Here is a 17,681-nt window from a genome sequence, read left to right on the forward strand (position 1 = left end):
TTATTAAATTAACACAATTGATTTGGTTTGATAAATAAAAAACCTGAACCCAACCCGATTTATGTACACCCCTAATTATATATATATATATATATATATATATATATATATATATATATATATATATATATATATATATATATATATAAAAGTAGGATAAATTCGACATTTTAAAGTTGATAAAATGAAAAAACAAAAAGAAAGTAATCGCCAAATTTGATAGTCGGAGGACCAAATTGCATTATGTACAAAATTCGAGAGAAAACACTCGAAGTGGGTGCGGTATATATATTGCCTACTGGGGCAAAGAATAACTCGGGCTCCCCTTTTTATTGTCTTTTCTTCTTCTACAAGACTACAAAGCACTAGCAATTCTTCTTTCTACTCAGTCGAAGCTCCTAAACGATACTCTTCTTCTCACATCATTTCCATAACAATGGCGACGGAGCAATCGGTTATGGCAGTAATACGGGCCTCAAGGCCCACTTTCCGTCAAGCCCACGATAAGGTAGCTTTCGCGGTGCACGCTGCGTTCCTTGCTTCTGGGTTTGTTCTCCACGCCACTGGGCCTTCCGCCTCCACCGATGACGCTCTCTCTTCCTCCTCCACAGGTACGTTTTTTTGTCGTATTCTAAGTTTTCGGCTTTCCCATTTTCTCTTTGTTTTTAGGGTGTTAGTATTATTTGAATTTTGGTATTGGGTTTTTGATATTCCAGTTATGAACTTATTTAATTAGAGTTTTTAGAGTGAAATTTTTGTGCTTTATGTATTTTTCTTTCCTTTTGATAGTTCTTCAACTTGGTTAACTGCAATTTTAGAATTGTGAGTACTATTCTGTACATTTCCTGAGCCATAGGATCAAATTTGAATATTTGAGTGCTAGTGATTGTTCTTATTTAGAAGTTCAAGGTTTTGGTCAATAATGAATATTATTAAAAAGAGAGGGGCTATTGGGTTTTGGTCTAGTGGTAAAAAATTGCAGCACATGATGTGTGTGTGTGTGTGTGGGGGGGGGGGGGGTAGGTGCACGTCACAATTCGGATCCTGTTGTATAAAAGCCTGGTGTTTAAGCAAAGAAGGATAGAGGGGCAGGCTCTGATAACGACAAGGTCGGGAATCCAAACTAGAGTAAGAATTTGAAAAGTAAATGCGGAAGCAATAACAATAAGGAATTGAACAACTAGAACTAAAGGGCAGAAAATAAAGGATATGGAAAAATTCAAGGAAAGAATTCCAAGAACGCAAGTTCTATAGCCTTGACAAGATCAAAGCAACAACGTCTTGATTTATTGAAGAAATCAAACGCCTTTACTTAAAAGCAAATCAAAACAATAGATTCGGATCTTGACCGCTTTACGAGTAACTTGAGACAACAATTAATAACTAGTATTAATCGCCTTCTAAGAATACCACAAAGAAATCAAAGATATCACAATAGAGAAGTAATCTTACTACCTTGAACTATGAACTAGTAAAGGTTGAAAGATAAATCTCAAAGCACAAGTAACAAAGGTTCAAAAGAACTCTCAAAGTATGATATACTTAATCAATAATCAAGTGTCTCAATGAATGAGAAGAACTCCTTATTTATAGGAGTACTAAGGCACAAAAAGTCCTTAAAATTAGGTAGGGTGGTTGCTAAGGCATAAAAAGTCATTACAATTAGGTAGGGTGATTGCTAAGGAGTAAGAAAAGTCATTACAATTAGGTGGGGGCGGCCAAATCCCTTTGGGGCAGATTTGGACCTTAAAACTACTAGTTTGGGCCATTGATTTGGACTCCAATTGGGCTCCCTTTGAAACACCCCCTTTGGACCTCTTTTAAGCTCATTTTGAGCCCCTTTGGTGGACTTCAAGGGCTGATTTGGTGGCCCAATCTTCCTCCTCTTGGACTTCAATTTGGATCACCAAATAATTGTAAAACTTGGATAATTCATCTACTTTGGGCTTGAGCTCTTCCTCTACAATTAAAAGCTTCTTTATTTGCCATTGAAGTCCAACAACCTTAGAGTGCAACTCTTTAGCTTGAGATCTTGTAAATGGCCTTGGAGCTTCCGAAACTCTATCCTTGTCCTTGATGCTATCAGATAGACCTGCTCTGATACCATGTTTGTCACACCCCAACCTTGGGAGGGAGTGATGGCACACTTACTTGGAACTCACCAGGTAGGTCTAGCTTGTAAGCATTGTCTCCAATCCTTTCAAGGACTTGAAATGGGCCATCTTCTCTAGGGTGCAACTTTGACTTCCTTTTGAGGAAATCTCTCCTTTCTAAAGTGAACCCAAACTAAATCTCCAGGTTTAAAAATTACTTGTTTTCGACCCTTATTCTTTCTCAAGGCAGTTTGCTCATTTTTCTTCTCAATTGCAAGCCTTGTTTGTTCATGAATTTTTTTCATCATCTCAGCCTTTGTCCTACCATCAAGATTAACAATATCATTAGTAGGTAATGGTAATAAATCAAGGGGAGTGAAGGGATTAAAACCATAAACAACCTCAAAAGGAGACATACCTGTAGAAGAATGGATTGTTCTATTGTAAGCAAATTCAATCATAGGTAAGTGAGCCTCCCAAGAAGTTAATTTACCTTTCAAAACAGCCCTCAACATGTTTCCTAAGGTTCTATTAACTACTTCAGTTTGTCCATCAGTTTGTGGGTGACAAGAAGTAGAAAACAACAATTTAGTGCCTAACTTCCCCCAAAACACACGCCAAAAGTGGCTCAAAAACTTAGCATCCCTATCACTAACAATAGTTCTAGGTATACCATGCAATTTGACAACTTCTTTTACAAAAAGATCAGCAACATGTGAAGCATCATTAGTCTTTAAACAAGGAATAAAACGAGCCATTTTGGAGAACCTATCTACCACAACATATATACTATCCTTACCATACCTTGTTCTAGGCAAACCTAACACAAAATCCATAGAAATATCAATCCAAGGTGAAGTAGGAACAGGTAGTGGCGTGTAAAGACCATGTGGTAACACTTTAGATTTAGCTTGTTTACATTCCAAACACTGTGCACACATTCTTTCAACATCTTTTCTCATTCCAGGCCAAAAGAATTTTTCAGCAAGTATGTCTAGCATCTTTAGGACTCCAAAGTGACCCATAAGCCCTCCACAATGTGCTTCCCTTATAAATACTTCACGTAAAGAGCAATTAGGGATACACAACTTATTTTCCTTAAAGAGAAACCCATCTTGGAGGTTAAACCTCTCAAAAGGACCCAACTTACAATCTGCAAAAATCTTTCTAAAATCAACATCATTAGCATAAAGTCCCTTGATTTGATCAAAACCCATCAATTTAGAAGTCAGGGTAGAAACTAAGACATACCTTCTTGAAAGTGCATCCGCAACAACATTCTCTTTCCCTTGTTTGTAAGAAATTACATAAGGAAAAGTTTCAATGAATTCAACCCACTTAGCATGCCTTCTACTAAGCTTACCTTGACTCTTCAAGTATTTCAAGGATTCATGGTCAGTTTTAATGACAAACTCTCTTGGCCACAAGTAATGTTGCCATGTGGCTAAAGCCCTTACCAAAGCATATAGCTCTTTGTCATAAGTGGAATAGTTCAATGTGGCTCCACTCAACTTCTCACTAAAGTAGGCAATAGGTTTAGAATCTTGCATCAAAACAGCACCTATTCCTTTGCCAGAAGCATCACATTCAATTTCAAAAGATTTAGAAAAATCAGGCAATTGTAACAATGGAGCAGAACATAACTTTTCTTTCAACAAGTTAAAAGCGTCATCTTGTTCTTTTCCCTATGTAAAAATCTTATCCTTTTTAATAACTTCAGTTAAAGGAGAAGCAATGGTGCTAAAGTCTCTCACAAACCTCCTATAAAAACTAGCAAGTCCATGAAAACTCCTAACTTCAGTTACACTCTTAGGTTTTGGCCATTCTTTTATTGCTTTAATTTTCTCTTCATCAACCTCAACTCCTTTAGAACTAACCACAAAACCCAAAAAAATCACACGATCCACACAAAAAGTACACTTTTTAAGATTAGCAAATAAGAGTTGCTTTCTAAGAACTTCAAAAACTTGTTTTAGGTGTTCTACATGCTCTTCTAAAGTGTTAGAAAAGATCAAGATATCATCGAAGTACACCACAACAAATTTTCCATGAAAATCCTTAAAGATATGATTCATTAATCTCATGAAAGTGCTAGGTGCATTAATCAAGCCAAAAGGCATAACTAACCACTCATAAAGCCCATATTTGGTCTTAAAAGCAGTTTTCCATTCATCTCCAGGATTTATTCGAATCTGATGGTAACCACTTTTTAGATCAATTTTAGAAAAGATTTTGGATCCATGTAATTGATCCAACATGTCATCAAGACGAGGAATAGGATGGCGATACTTTACCGTTATCTTGTTGATTGCTCTATAATCCACGCACATCCTCCAAGTTCCATCCTTTTTGGGTACCAATAGGACGGGAACAGAGCAAGGGCTCATGCTCTCTCTCACAAAGCCTTTCTCAAGCAGCTCCTTTGAAGCTCTTTTGTCTCTTCTGGATTACTCGTATAAGCAGGCCTATTTGGGATTTGTGATCCAGGCACGAAATCAATTTGATGCTCAATGCCACGTAAAGGTGGCAATCCATTAGGAATATCTTCAGGAAAGACATCTTCAAAATCCTGCAAAAGAGAAGAAATATTACTTGGCAAAGAAGAAGTTAGTAACTCAAAATTAATCAAAACTTCTTTGTAAGTAAGTAGTATTATGGGCAACCCCTCTTTTCTTGCATTTAAACACTCTTTGGCTTTTATATAAAAACTCTTTTTTTTTATTTCCTTAGCCTCTTTCCTCTCACCAAGACTTTCTATTTTTTCATTCAAGCCCCTTTTTATCTCTTCTCTCAAATTGTTGCCCTCTCTCTCTTTCTCTCGGCCATCTCTCTTTTTTTCCAACTCTTGGCCTCCTTTCTTTTCTTTTTCCTCAAGCTCACTTTTTATCCCTCCCCTTGGTTTTCCCATTGTTTCCCTTAACCTCTTTTGATCTTCAAACACTTGAGAAGGAGATAAAGGTGCAAGAGTAAATTTCCTGCCATTTAGCTCAAGAGAATATCTATTCTTCCTTCCATCATGAAAAACATTCCTATCATACTGTCAAGGACGACCCAGTAAGATATGACAAGCTTGCATAGGGACTATGTCACAAAGAATATCATCCTCATATCTACCAACATTGAATGAAATCATGCATTGTTTGTTTACCTTTAGTTCACCACTATCATTTAACCATTGGAGTCTATAGGGAGTAGGGTGTTTCATGCATGCAAGTCCCTATTTTTCCACAAAGTATGAACTCACCACATTAGCACAACTACCACTATCAATGATCATAGAACAAGTTTTCCCCTTTATCCCACACCTAGTATGGAATATATTCTCCCTTTGTTCTTCACTATTGCTTCCCAAATTGATAGTCACAATCCTCCTAACTACCCCAATCATGCCATCATTAGGTAGTTCTATATCATCATCATTACTCACATCTCCCTCTTCTTCTCCCTCACTTTTTTCACTCTCATATCCTCCATCTTCTCTAAGAATGATGTTTCTTCTACTTGGACATTCATGCATCATATGTCCCCTTCCTTTACATTTATGACACTGAATAGAACTAGAAGGTGTAAAAGGTTTAGGGTTAAAGGTTTTACCTCCATCTTTGTTCTCAAATTTACCTTTATCCTTGTCTTCTTGAGGTCTAGAAGAACTCTTCATCTCTTGATTCGACCATGGCTTCTTGGAGATGGTGTTTGACCGACCTTTCCATGAGCTAGCTTGCTTTCTTTTATTTTGATTTTCTACCTTTACAGACAAGTCAACTAACTCATCTATTGTTACATATTGTTGTAATTCTACTACATCAGCTATTTCCTTATTTAAACCATTTAAAAACCTAGCCATTGTAGCCTCTTCTTCCTCCATACAATTAGCTTGGATCATAGCCATATCCATAGCCTTAAAGTACTCATCCACAGATATGGACCCTTGCTTCAATGTTTGAAGGCGTTGTTGTAGCTCTCTTTGAAAGTGAGATGGTATGAATCTCTTTCTCATCACCTTCTTCATCTCAGCCCAAGTAGCAATTGATGCTTGTCCTTCTTGCAATCTGTCCCTAGTAAGCTTTTTCCACCAAATAGCAGCATAGTCAGAAAACTCAACAATAGCAAGTTTAACCTTCTTACCCTCAGAGTAGTTGTGGCAGTCAAATATGGTTTCAACCTTTCTCTCCCAATCAAGGTACAAGTCTTGATCCCTTGTTCCCTTGAAAGATGGCATCTTCATCTTTATACTACTTATATTATCATCTTCTACTCTACCTCTTTGTCCCCTCCTATCTCTTCCCACCCTATCAAAATCGATATCATTAAAATCATCTATTGAGTTTTCTTGATTTACAATGGGAGCAAGGGGTACATTTCTCCTAGCTTGGGGCCTAACATTATTTTCCCTTCTAAGTTCAGCTATTGTATCATTTTGCTCAGCAATGGTGTCCCTCATCTCTTGGAGTTGCAAATTCCACCTTTCGAATTGTTGATGCATAGCTTGCAAGGTAAAATCATTTCTTGCTTTGATTTCGGCTTATTGGAGAACCTTTCGTTCATCATCACTACCTTTATGTGACATCTTAAATAATAAAACTATATCAGAAAATTGATTTTTTTCCTCAATTGTTCTCACACACACTTTGCCTTTTTTTTCTCTCTCGAAATAACCTTTGAACGAAATACTTTGTAGATTTATAGTTAAACCCAACTCGTATAAAGTTCTTAGTAGTAAAATATAGATTTTTGGGGAACAAATGAAAGAAGAACCAAATCCTAGAACTATTAGGCTCGGTTGAAACAAGACACGAACAAAAAGGAAATGATTATATATTTAGATTAGAAAGAGTAAGAAAAATTAAATTTTTGTCTTATCTTTGAAATCTGGGATCCCCTCTTCTTGTTTCCTTTGATAGTTTTTGGAAACAAATTAGATACAAAAGAAAGTTCCTAGAGAGCAAGCAATTTTTTTTTTTAAAATTGATTTTCGTTTTTTTTGTTTGTTTTTTTTTTTACTTTTTTTTTCCGCTCTTAGTACTCAAGAAATCCCCAGAATTATCAAGAACGAAACCTTGATAGAACCGTTCTGATACCACTTGATAACGACAAGGTCGGGAATCCAAACTAGAGTAAGAATTTGAAAAGTAAATGCGGAAGCAATAACAATAAGGAATTGAACAACTAGAACTAAAGGGCAGAAAATAAAGGATATGGAAAAATTCAAGAAAAGAATTCCAAGAACGCAAGTTCTATAGCCTTGACAAGATCAAAGCAACAACGTCTTGATTTATTGAAGAAATCAAACGCCTTTATTTAAAAGCAAATCAAAACAATAGATTCGGATCTTGACCGCTTTACGAGTAACTTGAGACAACAATTAATAATTAGTATTAATCGTCTTCTAAGAATACCACAAAGAAATCAAAGATATCACAATAGAGAAGTAATCTTACTACCTTGAACTATGAACTAGTAAAGGTTGAAAGATAAATCTCAAAGCACAAGTAACAAAGGTTCAAAAGAACTCTCAAAGTATGATATACTTAATCAATAATCAAGTGTCTCAATGAATGAGAAGAACTCCTTATTTATAGGAGTACTAAGGCACAAAAAGTACTTAAAATTAGGTAGGGTGGTTGCTAAGGCATAAAAAGTCATTACAATTAGGTAGGGAAAGTCATTACAATTAGGTGGGGGGCGGCCAAATCCCTTTGGGGCAGATTTGGACCTTAAAACTACTAGTTTGGGCCATTGATTTGGACTCCAATTGGGCTTCCTTTGAAACACCCCCTTTGGACCTCTTTTAAGCTCATTTTGAGCCCCTTTGGTGGACTTCAAGGGCTGATTTGGTGGCCCAATCTTCCTCCTCTTGGACTTCAATTTGGATCACCAAATAATTGTAAAACTTGGATAATTCATCTACTTTGGGCTTGAGCTCTTCCTCTACAATTAAAAGCTTCTTTATTTGCCATTGAAGTCCAGCAACCTTAGAGTGCAACTCTTTAGCTTGAGATCTTGTAAATGGCCTTGGAGCATCCAAAACTCTATCCTTGTCCTTGATGCTATCAGGCCCATTTATCCACGAGTTTTGAGCCGTGCTTTACTTATTTCTTATTCCTAAAGACTAGAATTGAGAAATTTTACTATTTTGATAAAAATGAATAGAGGAACTTTATAGAGAAACAAGATCCAGAAGAGGTTACTGCATTTTAGTCTGTCCGTATCTGGTTAAAACAGAGGAAAGAGGAGTATCTGCCTTGATTAAACTCTTGTTCCTTTGTACATCTGCATTGGTGTCAATGATTATTGGAAGCTTCAGTTTCTGTTGATATGCCATTATTTTCGCTTCCACCTTTTCTTTTGCAGTTTGTTTTTGAGATTTTCAGGTTATTTCGGATAACTTCTGTGTAATTAGGAATGATTAGGATGCATCATATGTATTTGTGTCTCTTTCTTTTGAGTAGATGAGGTAGGGATTGATCATTGGAATGAATTTGAGGATAGTTATGCCTTTGTGTATTCAAAGCCTGAGAAGAGCTCCAAAAAAGTGTTGGTGAAGTGCCTTGCAATGAACAATAAGCTGCTTATAGATACACTTAGGGATGGCGATAACGAGCCTCTTCATCTTGAGCTAAGGTAAGTTCCTTTCTTTTTTTCTTTCTTTTTATTTACATCAAAAATCCTCCAGCTCTTCCCTTATGACCCCTAAACCAGTGCAAGGAGAAAGCATCTTTTTCCCCTTCCGTTGCTAGTTGAAGAAGGGACTACGTTCTGAGTGTTCCGTTTTTTTTTATTTGTAACGTTCTGAGTGTTCTAATTGATCCATTGGTAATTTGCAGCGTCGAGGACTACATTGTCGAAGAAGGGGGAACGAATTACAATGCCCAGTTCAAAAATTTGGGTAAGCTGGTAGGTGAACTAAACAAAGAAGTCCTTAGTAAATATAGTGGTTCTTCTGTGGCGAATTCCTCTACTCAGACTTCAAGGTATGTGCCATTGGTTTGGTTTTCAACTTGTACTTTGGACTTTGGAGATGTGACAATTAAATTCATAAGTTACAATTCCCTGTATGCAGCTCTGGAAAAGGAGGACTCGAAGACCAGCCTAGTGCTGAGCGCAGATCTGATTACCCATATCAGCCTGGAAGTTCTTTTCCCTTAGGGTAATGTCAAAGAAAAGAGATTTGTTCTTATTCCTGTCAATAATTATTGATATATACCTTGATATGTAGTTTATTGGTGGTTCATACCTAGATACATGGCGTAGATCCTCAATTCATTGGAAAACAATTTTTCTGAATCTCACTTTACATGAATTGCATCATCATATTATGTGAGGTATGATTGTATAATGCTCCTCTACCTTGGTATCTTTAACTTGAGATGTGTATACCTTGAAAGACAAGAAAATGGAAGGATTCCAAGCTATACGTTTTTGTTAGAGGTGGAAGATGGAAAGCTGCCAGTCTCCTCCTCGCCTCCTCTTGATTCCCTGTACTTGTTCCATCTGTACAAACTTGGATTATGTTCTTTCTTCCCTTTCCTTTAGGTCTGGGGAGGGGTGAGCTGATAGGGAGAAGACAACCTAGCCTGCTAGCCCTAGATACTATTCACCTCAAAGTACGCATTTCAAGTGGCCGTACCTTGGCGGCCACTTGCCTTGGAGGAGATATCTATACCTAGCTGGCAGTGCCTCTTCTTCAATTTCTCCTAATAGTTGTTCCTTTAGCTATTTGAGCCACACTGACACTAGCATGCACTCCGGGCTTTCCTTGTTCCTGGACTTTGTGATGTGAAAAGTTAGGCCTTTTGAAATCTTCTAAGCAGGCCCTTCTTTCCCCACATGATTGTTCCTTCATGGAACGTTTCTAATTTCAAGGACTAGAGAGATCTAGATTTTCAAGATCAGACAACAAAAGGGCTTGAAGGGATACAATGTGGCATGCTTACTTTAATTCAACTTGGATGAAGATTTTTTCCCATAAGGAAATAAGAGGTACTGGACGTGCCACGAAATATAAGAATCAAAAGTTGAAGTGAATCGTCAATGTTGGATGAACTTGAAAGCGGTTTTACTTTCTCACCTGATGTCAATAAAACTGGAATGGATGAAAGGCAGTGGATCAATTATATACCAAGGAAGAGCACGTCTGGGGCCTGCCCCAAATGAAGTAGCTTCCCCTGCCGCTGTCGTCCCCTTTCCATATCAAGAAGATGAGATCATGGGGGGTGACAGTGTAGAAAGCATCCAACAGCGGCCTTTGAGTTTGAGGAGAACAACCCCTCCTGTTGAGGTCATGCATCATACAACAGAACCGAATTGAAGCCGAAGACCTGTCGAGGTCAATTTCGATATTCTCAGGGTCATGTCTGGCCTTGATCCAGAAGGAGATTGGATGGGATGGGGAGCTCGGGCCCTCGAGAGCCACGGGACAAGTCTCCTTCGAATTCTGCAGTATACCTTTGTAAGCGCTAGGAGTTGAAGTTCATATTTTAACTGCAGTCAACGCCTAACTAGATAGACCGTTACTTTTCCAAGTCTAACTCGAAGTAGGGGGCCCTGTGGAAGGAATAACTGTTTCCCCTCATGTTCCATCCACAGGCCACATGTGGCATGAGTCTACTTGGGTGTTATCTGTTGTAGTCTTCCAACTTGATAAATATTCTCGAGCTCTGACATGGTAAATTCCCTGCCAGCTCATGTTTGTATTCATGCAAGAGCAAATTGGTAACTCCAGATATTAATTCCATCTCAGAACAGTCTCTCATCTTTCTCGTATGACAGACCTATATCCTTTACATACAACTAGCTTGATCATTTGAGATGTCAACCTTACACTAGCGGTATTTTGGTATTCCTTGATGCCTTACTCACTTCTAACGTCTCTGTATTGATCCTTGGGGGAGATTGCTCAGCTAGATCCTTGAACAATAGCCCTCTCGACTGCTGTTGGAGCTATAGCAGCGGTGATTTACTCTTTCTATTTTTTTCCCCGCCCTTTCCTCTTGTTTAGGTTCAGCTAGCCAAGCGGTTATCCTCCTCCTAGTCATTTGGCTTGTCTTAGGTTGGGGTCTCTGAAGAGGAGAGCTTTCGATTATCCTTTCTGTAAGAGATACCCACCCATTGTTCTTCTTTATATGGAAGTTATACTTCATCATTTGAGGATTCACTCCCAAACACCCCCCTCCCTCACCCTACTACTTTCGCAACCTATGTTGCAGGTTTGTCCCATAGGTTCTGTGGTGGTGATAGAATTAAATTTCCTCATAAAAAGCCTTTCACCCAGGCATCTCAGAAAATAATTTTAGGTGCTCAAGGATGTTCCTGTTCAAAGTTGGGATGTATTTGCTCTCCTGTCAGACTGGCAGGCTTTTCAAACACTTACGTGTCAAGCTCAAAGCTCTGTTTTTCTTCTGTATTTTCTCATACAAAGTCCTTACATAAATCTTCCACTCCTCTTAAGCAATTGCAGTGATTTTCTTCTCTTCCACTTACCACTTGTTTTAGTGCCTCTCCTTCTGAGATTATATTAGACTAAATAAAATGAAACCCCCAAGGGTGTGTTTCTAGGAAATCTTGATGTGTGTTTTACCACCTACAGCAGTATGTTGTTATTTAAGAGTTATTTGAGGGCTCTGTTTTTTTGCAAAGGGTTCAGATTTAGTTTGATTGTGGGCCTAAGTATGTGATTTGGTGATGAGCTGTTAATGGTCAGCTGTGGCCGTTATCAGTAGATTTTATAGGAAATAGATGGAAAAACTGAGAAGAACAGAAAAGAAAGCAGGTTCTTAGTATCAGTTGCGTAATAAATTTTCTCAATGAAAATCAGATTAGGGATCAAGGGAGGGAGGAGCAGGCGGACAGATATGCGATTGATCTCTATTTTTAGTTTCTGAGAGGAGGATAAGTTATACTTAGTAGTTAGGTAGCAGTAGGAGAGATCCCTTATGGTGGGATGGATTGTTCTCGAATTCTGGGCAGCATTCTCTCAAGTCACCAGAAATATGTATATTATTGGTTGTTGACCCCCCCCCCCCCCCACAAACCCCCCCCCAAAAAAAAAACACACACACATACACTATATTGCGTTTTAACTTGCGCATCGCAAAATGTTGTAAAGAGTTTCAAGCTCTGATATCATGTTTTATTGGAGGCGGTGGCACAGAATTTTTAACTTCCTACATTACATGGATTATACAGATATGTGGTTCCTCCCATTCCTGGCGCTGGTGGCAGCGATCTTTTCCCTGGGCCTGGTGCTGGAGTTTACCCAACCAGGTTTGTTATCTTTTTGTGTTTTCCCCTCTCATGTTGAATGGCACTTGCCAGTTGGTGTGTTCTGATTTTTGTACATGCTAATCTTGTCTTTACACCGTCCCTTTTCTGTCATTGTAGAGGCGAACCAGGAGGTGGGAGCATGCTTATAGGTGTGTGACTAGTTTTGTCTTAGTTCAGATAAAGAATTCCTAATTTTGTCTTTTGCCAACTGAGCTCTTTATGTTTTATGATGCAGGGCCTAGTGACCCTCGCTTTTTTGGTGGAATGGGTGGGGATCCTCGTTTACCTGGAGGACTGCCGTAAGTCTCTCTCTCTCTCTCTCTCTCTCTCTCTCATTTCAAAGATGGGAAATGCATATTGTAAGATTGAGTTATTTGGTCTTTTCATACAGGGGTGTTCCACCAGGTGCTCGTTTTGATCCGTATGGACCACCAGATGTTCCTGGCTTTGAGCCAGGTCGTTTTATCAGGTACTTTGATGCATATCTTGTGTCGGTTAGTTTTAGGTGAAATTCTGCTCTTCCCATCTAGTGTTTACTTGTTAGATGTAAACTCAAAATTGCTATAGCAAGGGGGAAATCTCTAAATCTCTATTTTTGTGCCTTGTGCCTTTCTCCTTGTAAAACTAAGAGTGTACATATTAAGTGCTCTTCTATTGAGTAACATGACGTAAAAATCTATTGTTTGCAAATTATTTTGTTGAATGAAAATAATCCAGCTTTGCAAGTTGCTTCTGAAAAAGGGAAACTAGTTATTTCAGCTCTATGGCTTCTGTTGCTTTTTTCCTCTTACTAATTTCATTTTAAAATCACATGCAGGGACCCGAGGAGGCCGGGAGGTGGAAGGCCTCATCCAGATCTGCCACATTTTGGTGGAGATTCGGACTTCATATAGGAGTTATGACTTTTCTGTTGTGACAGACAACTTTGGTGTTCTTTTTTTTTTGGTCGAATTCTTCTTTCTCACTGTTTTTGTTTTCCTAATCTTGTATATTGTGGATTTAGTATGCCTGATTGGTCAACGATGTGTATATAAGTCTTGCCAGCTTTATCTACGTTACAATTTGGCCAAGATTCTTGTTATTTGGTTTTGTTCATATTCTCACTGCTTTTCGTGGTGTTGTGACATTCCTTTTTGTCAATATGCTGTCTTCTTCTATTGGCTTAACGCTCCATTCATTCGTACAAGCAAAATTCATTTAGATATGTTACCAAGAATGGAAGTAACTGTTTCTTAATTTAAGAATCTTACGTGTAATAATCTGCTCTTCTCGTTGAACCTTTGCAGTAGTTCTACAAGCTTTTTCTGCCAAGTATCGGTTGAGGATACTGCATTTGAAGAGAACTTCAGCTAAATTGCCAAGAGGAATTGGTAGTAGTGGACTTGGCTGTTTCGGCCGGAGGGCATTAAAACTAACTGTAGACAACAAATTTGTGTCGACAAAATAATCGAGATCGAAAAATATTGCAACAATTGTAATATTTTATTTAAAATATTTGAGTGTTACATTCCTTATGAATCCTCTGATTTTTCTTTCCAATAGTAAATAAATTCAAGGGCCTTTGAGCTTGATCTTGAATCTATATTTGTTGCCACGAGCGATGATCTTGGATTCATCTAGCACGAACTTTGATTTGAACTCGTACTCCTTGAATCTTGATTTGTTCTTCGTTCTTGAGCTTGAACTTGATTTCTTGAACTTGAACTTGATTGCTTGAAGCTTGAAACCTGTAGAGAAATTTGTAGCGTTTGATCCACGAGCTCTTTCTTGCTTCTTGTTATAACTTTTGGTCTTTTTTTCTGAATTATGAAGACCCCTATTTATAGTTGTGAGAGAGAAGAGTTATGATAAGAACAAACTCTTTCTGACCAATCAAATTAAAGAGTGACAAGACCGCATTTGATTGGCAAGAACATGTCATTTGCACATGTGACGCGGTTTTATTGGCCTTTTAATTTGACTTGACACGCCTTGTCAATTTGACGCGTGGCATGATCCTATTGGCTCTTTTGTTTGATTTGGCGTGCCATGTCACTTGACACGTGGCACCGAATTGAGCCTTTAGGAAGATGACATCTTGGGCTTAGTGGAGTGGGCTCATTACTTTTAGCCCAATTAAAAGGGCTAGCCCAATAGATTCAAGCCTATTTATTTAACCCATATGTATTGGACTTATATAATTAATTCAATTATATTAGCCCATAATATTTATTTGGCCAACTCTATTTTTCATTTAAAATATGAAGCATGTTATTTTATTGGATTTAACTCCGATAAAATTTATATACCTACAAATGCACCCTACTTCAAGGCTCGTCAAGATCTTTAAACTTTTGAACTTGATTTAGGGTCTCCACTCCTTAGTCTCCTTTTCCAACATAGGGTCTCCACTCCCTAGTTGATGATATTTTAGACATAGGGTTTCCACTCCCGAGTCTCCTTTTCCAACATAGGGTCTCCACTCCCTAGTTGATGTTTATTTTAGACATAAGGTCTCCACTCCCTAGTCTCCTTTTCCAACACAGGGTCTTCACTCCCTAGTTGACGTTATTTTAGACATATGATCTCCATTACCTAGTCTCTTTTCCAACATAGGGTCTCCACTCCCTAGTTGACGATATTTTAGACATAGGGTCTCCACTCCCTAGTCTCCTTTTCCAACATAGGGTCTCCACTCCATAGTTGATGTTTATTTTAGACATAGGGTCTCCACTCCCTAGTCTCTTTTCCAACATAGGGTCTCCACTCCCTAGTCTCTTTTCTAACATATGGTCTCCACTCCCTAGTTGATGATATTTTAGACATAGGGTCTCCACTCCCTAGTCTCTTTTCCAACATAGAGTCTCCACTCCCTAATTGATATTTATTTTAGACATAGGGTCTCCACTCCCTAGTCTCCTTTTCCAACATAGGGTCTCCACTCCCTAGTTGATGTTTATTTTAGACATAGGGTCTCCACTCCCTAGTCTCTTTTCCAACATAAGGTCTCCATTCCTTAGTTGATTTTGTTTTATACATATGGTCTCCACTCTTTAGTCTCTTTTCCAACATATGGTCTCCACTCCTTAGTTGATGATATTTTAGACATAGGGTCTCCACTCCCTAGTATCTTTTCCAACATAGGGTCTCCACTCCCTAGTTGATGATATTTTAGACATAGGGTCTCCACTCCCTAGTCTCCTTTTCCAATATAGGGTCTCCACTCCCTAATTGATATTTATTTTAGAAATAGAGTCTCCACTCCCTAGTCTCTTTTCCAACATAGGGTCTCCACTCCTAAGTTGATTTTGTTTTAGACATAGGGTCTCCACTCCCTAGTCTCTTTTCCAACATATGGTCTCCACTCCGTAGTTGATGATATTTTAGACATAGGGTCTCCACTCCATAGTTGATTTTATTTTAGACATAGGGTCTTCACTCCCTAGTCGGTTTTCCAACATAGGGTCTCCACTCCCTAGTTGATTTTATTTTTAGACATAGGGTCACCACTCCCTAGTCACTTTTCCAACATAGGGTATCTACTCCCTAGTTGATGATATTTTAGACATAGGGTCTCCACTCCCTAGTCGCTTTTCCAACATAGGGTCTCCACTCCCTAGTTGATGATATTTTAGACATAGGGTCTCCACTCCCTAGTCTCTTTTCCAACATATGGTCTCCACTCCCTAGTTGATTTTATTATAGACATAGGGTCTCCACTCCCTAGTCTGCCTTTCCAACATAAGGTCTCCTCTCCCTAATCGTTTTTCCAACATAGGGTATCCACTCCCTATTCGCTTTTCCAACATAGGGTCTCCACTCCCTAGTTGATTTTATTTTAGACATAGGGTCTCCACCCTAGTCACTTTTCCAACATAAGGTCTCCACTCCATAGTTGATTTTATTTTAGACATAGGATCTCTACTTCCTAGTCTCCTTTTCCAACATAGGGTCTCCATTCCCTAGTTGACGGTATTTTAGACACAAAGTCTCCACTACCTAGTCTCCTTTCCAACATAGGGTCTCCACTCCCTAGTTAATTTTATTTTAGACATAAGGTCTCCACTCCCAGTCTCCTTTCACAACATAGGGTCTCCACTCCCTAGTTGACTTTATTTTAGACATAGGGTCTCCACTCCATAGTCTCTTTTCCAACGTAGGGTCCCCACTCCCTAGTCTCCTTTTCCAACATAGGGTCTCCACTCCCTAGTTGATATTTATTTTAGACATAGGGTCTCAACTCTCTAGTCTCCTTTTCCAACATAGGGTCTCCACTCCCTAGTTGATGTTCATTTTAGACATAGGGTCTCCACTCCCTAGTCTCCTTTTCCAACATAGGGTCTCCACTCCCTAGTCTCTTTTCCAACATAGGGTCTCCACTCCCTAATTGATGATATTTTAGATATAGGGTCTCCACTCCCTAGTCTCTTTTTCCAACATAAGGTCTCCACTCCCTAGTTGATGTTTATTTTAGACATAGGGTCTCCACTCTATAGTCTCCTTTTTCAACATAGGGTCTCCACTCCCTAGTTGATATTTACTTTAGACATAGGGTTTCCACTCCCTAATTGATGTTTACTTTAGATATAGGGTTTCCACTCCCTAGTATCTTTTCCAACATAGGGTCTCCACTCCCTAGTTGATGATATTTTTGACATAGGGTCTCCACTCCCTAATTGATTTTAGTTTGGACATGGGATCTCCACTCCCTAGTCGTTTTTTCAACATAGGGTCTTCACTCCCTAATTGATTTTATTTTAGACATAGGGTCTTCACACCCTAGTCGTTTTTCCAATATAGGGTCTCTATTCCCTAGTTTATTTTATTTTAGACATAGGGTCTCCACTCCCTAGTCGCTTTTCCAACATATGGTCTCCACTCTCTAGTCTCCTTTTCCAACATAGGGTCTCCACTCCCTTGTTGACGTTATTTTAGACATAGGGTGTCCACTACCTAGTCTCCTTTTCCAACATAGGGTCTCTACTCTCTAGTTGATTTTATTTTAGACATAAGATCTCCACTCCCTTGTTGATGTTATTTTAGATACAGGGTCTCTACTACCTAGTCTCCTTTTCCAACATAGGGTCTCTACTCCCTAGTTGATTTTATTTTAGACATAAGGTCTCCACTCCCTTGTTGACGTTATTTTAGACACATGGTCTCCACTACCTAGTCTCCTTTTCCAACATAGGGTCTCTACTCCCTAGTTGATTTTATTTTAGACATAGGGTCTCCACTCCCTAGTCTCCTTTTCCAACATAGGGTCTCCACTCCCTAGTTGATGTTATTTTAGACATAGGGTCTCCACTCCCTAGTTGATAATTATTTTGGACATAGGGACTCTAC

At 38.7% G+C, this 17,681-nt stretch overlaps 1 protein-coding gene across 1 annotated transcript; it reads left to right on the forward strand.

The window, feature by feature from the left end:
- The first annotated feature begins 304 nt into the window (after window positions 1-304).
- On the forward strand, window positions 305-13,450 carry LOC107825043 (putative proteasome inhibitor). The gene is made up of 9 exons (XM_075231617.1): window positions 305-611; window positions 8,543-8,714; window positions 8,918-9,064; window positions 9,154-9,240; window positions 12,279-12,356; window positions 12,474-12,505; window positions 12,592-12,655; window positions 12,748-12,825; window positions 13,174-13,450. The coding sequence occupies exons 1-9, from the start codon at window positions 437-439 to the stop codon at window positions 13,247-13,249; spliced, it is 909 nt and encodes a 302-aa protein (XP_075087718.1). The 5' UTR covers window positions 305-436; the 3' UTR covers window positions 13,250-13,450.
- The last annotated feature ends 4,231 nt before the right edge of the window (window positions 13,451-17,681 follow it).

This window comes from Nicotiana tabacum, chromosome 2 (genome assembly GCF_000715075.1).
Source record: "Nicotiana tabacum cultivar K326 chromosome 2, ASM71507v2, whole genome shotgun sequence".
NCBI classification, from domain to species: Eukaryota; Viridiplantae; Streptophyta; class Magnoliopsida; order Solanales; family Solanaceae; genus Nicotiana; species Nicotiana tabacum.

Coding starts and splice junctions, on each gene's coding strand:
- LOC107825043 (XM_075231617.1), top strand. CDS start 437: ATGGCGACGGAGCAATCGGTTATGGCAGTAATACGGGCCTCAAGGCCC. Junction 8,715..8,917: donor CCTCTTCATCTTGAGCTAAG/GTAAGTTCCTTT, acceptor GGTAATTTGCAG/CGTCGAGGACTACATTGTCG. Junction 12,506..12,591: donor AGGTGGGAGCATGCTTATAG/GTGTGTGACTAG, acceptor TTTATGATGCAG/GGCCTAGTGACCCTCGCTTT.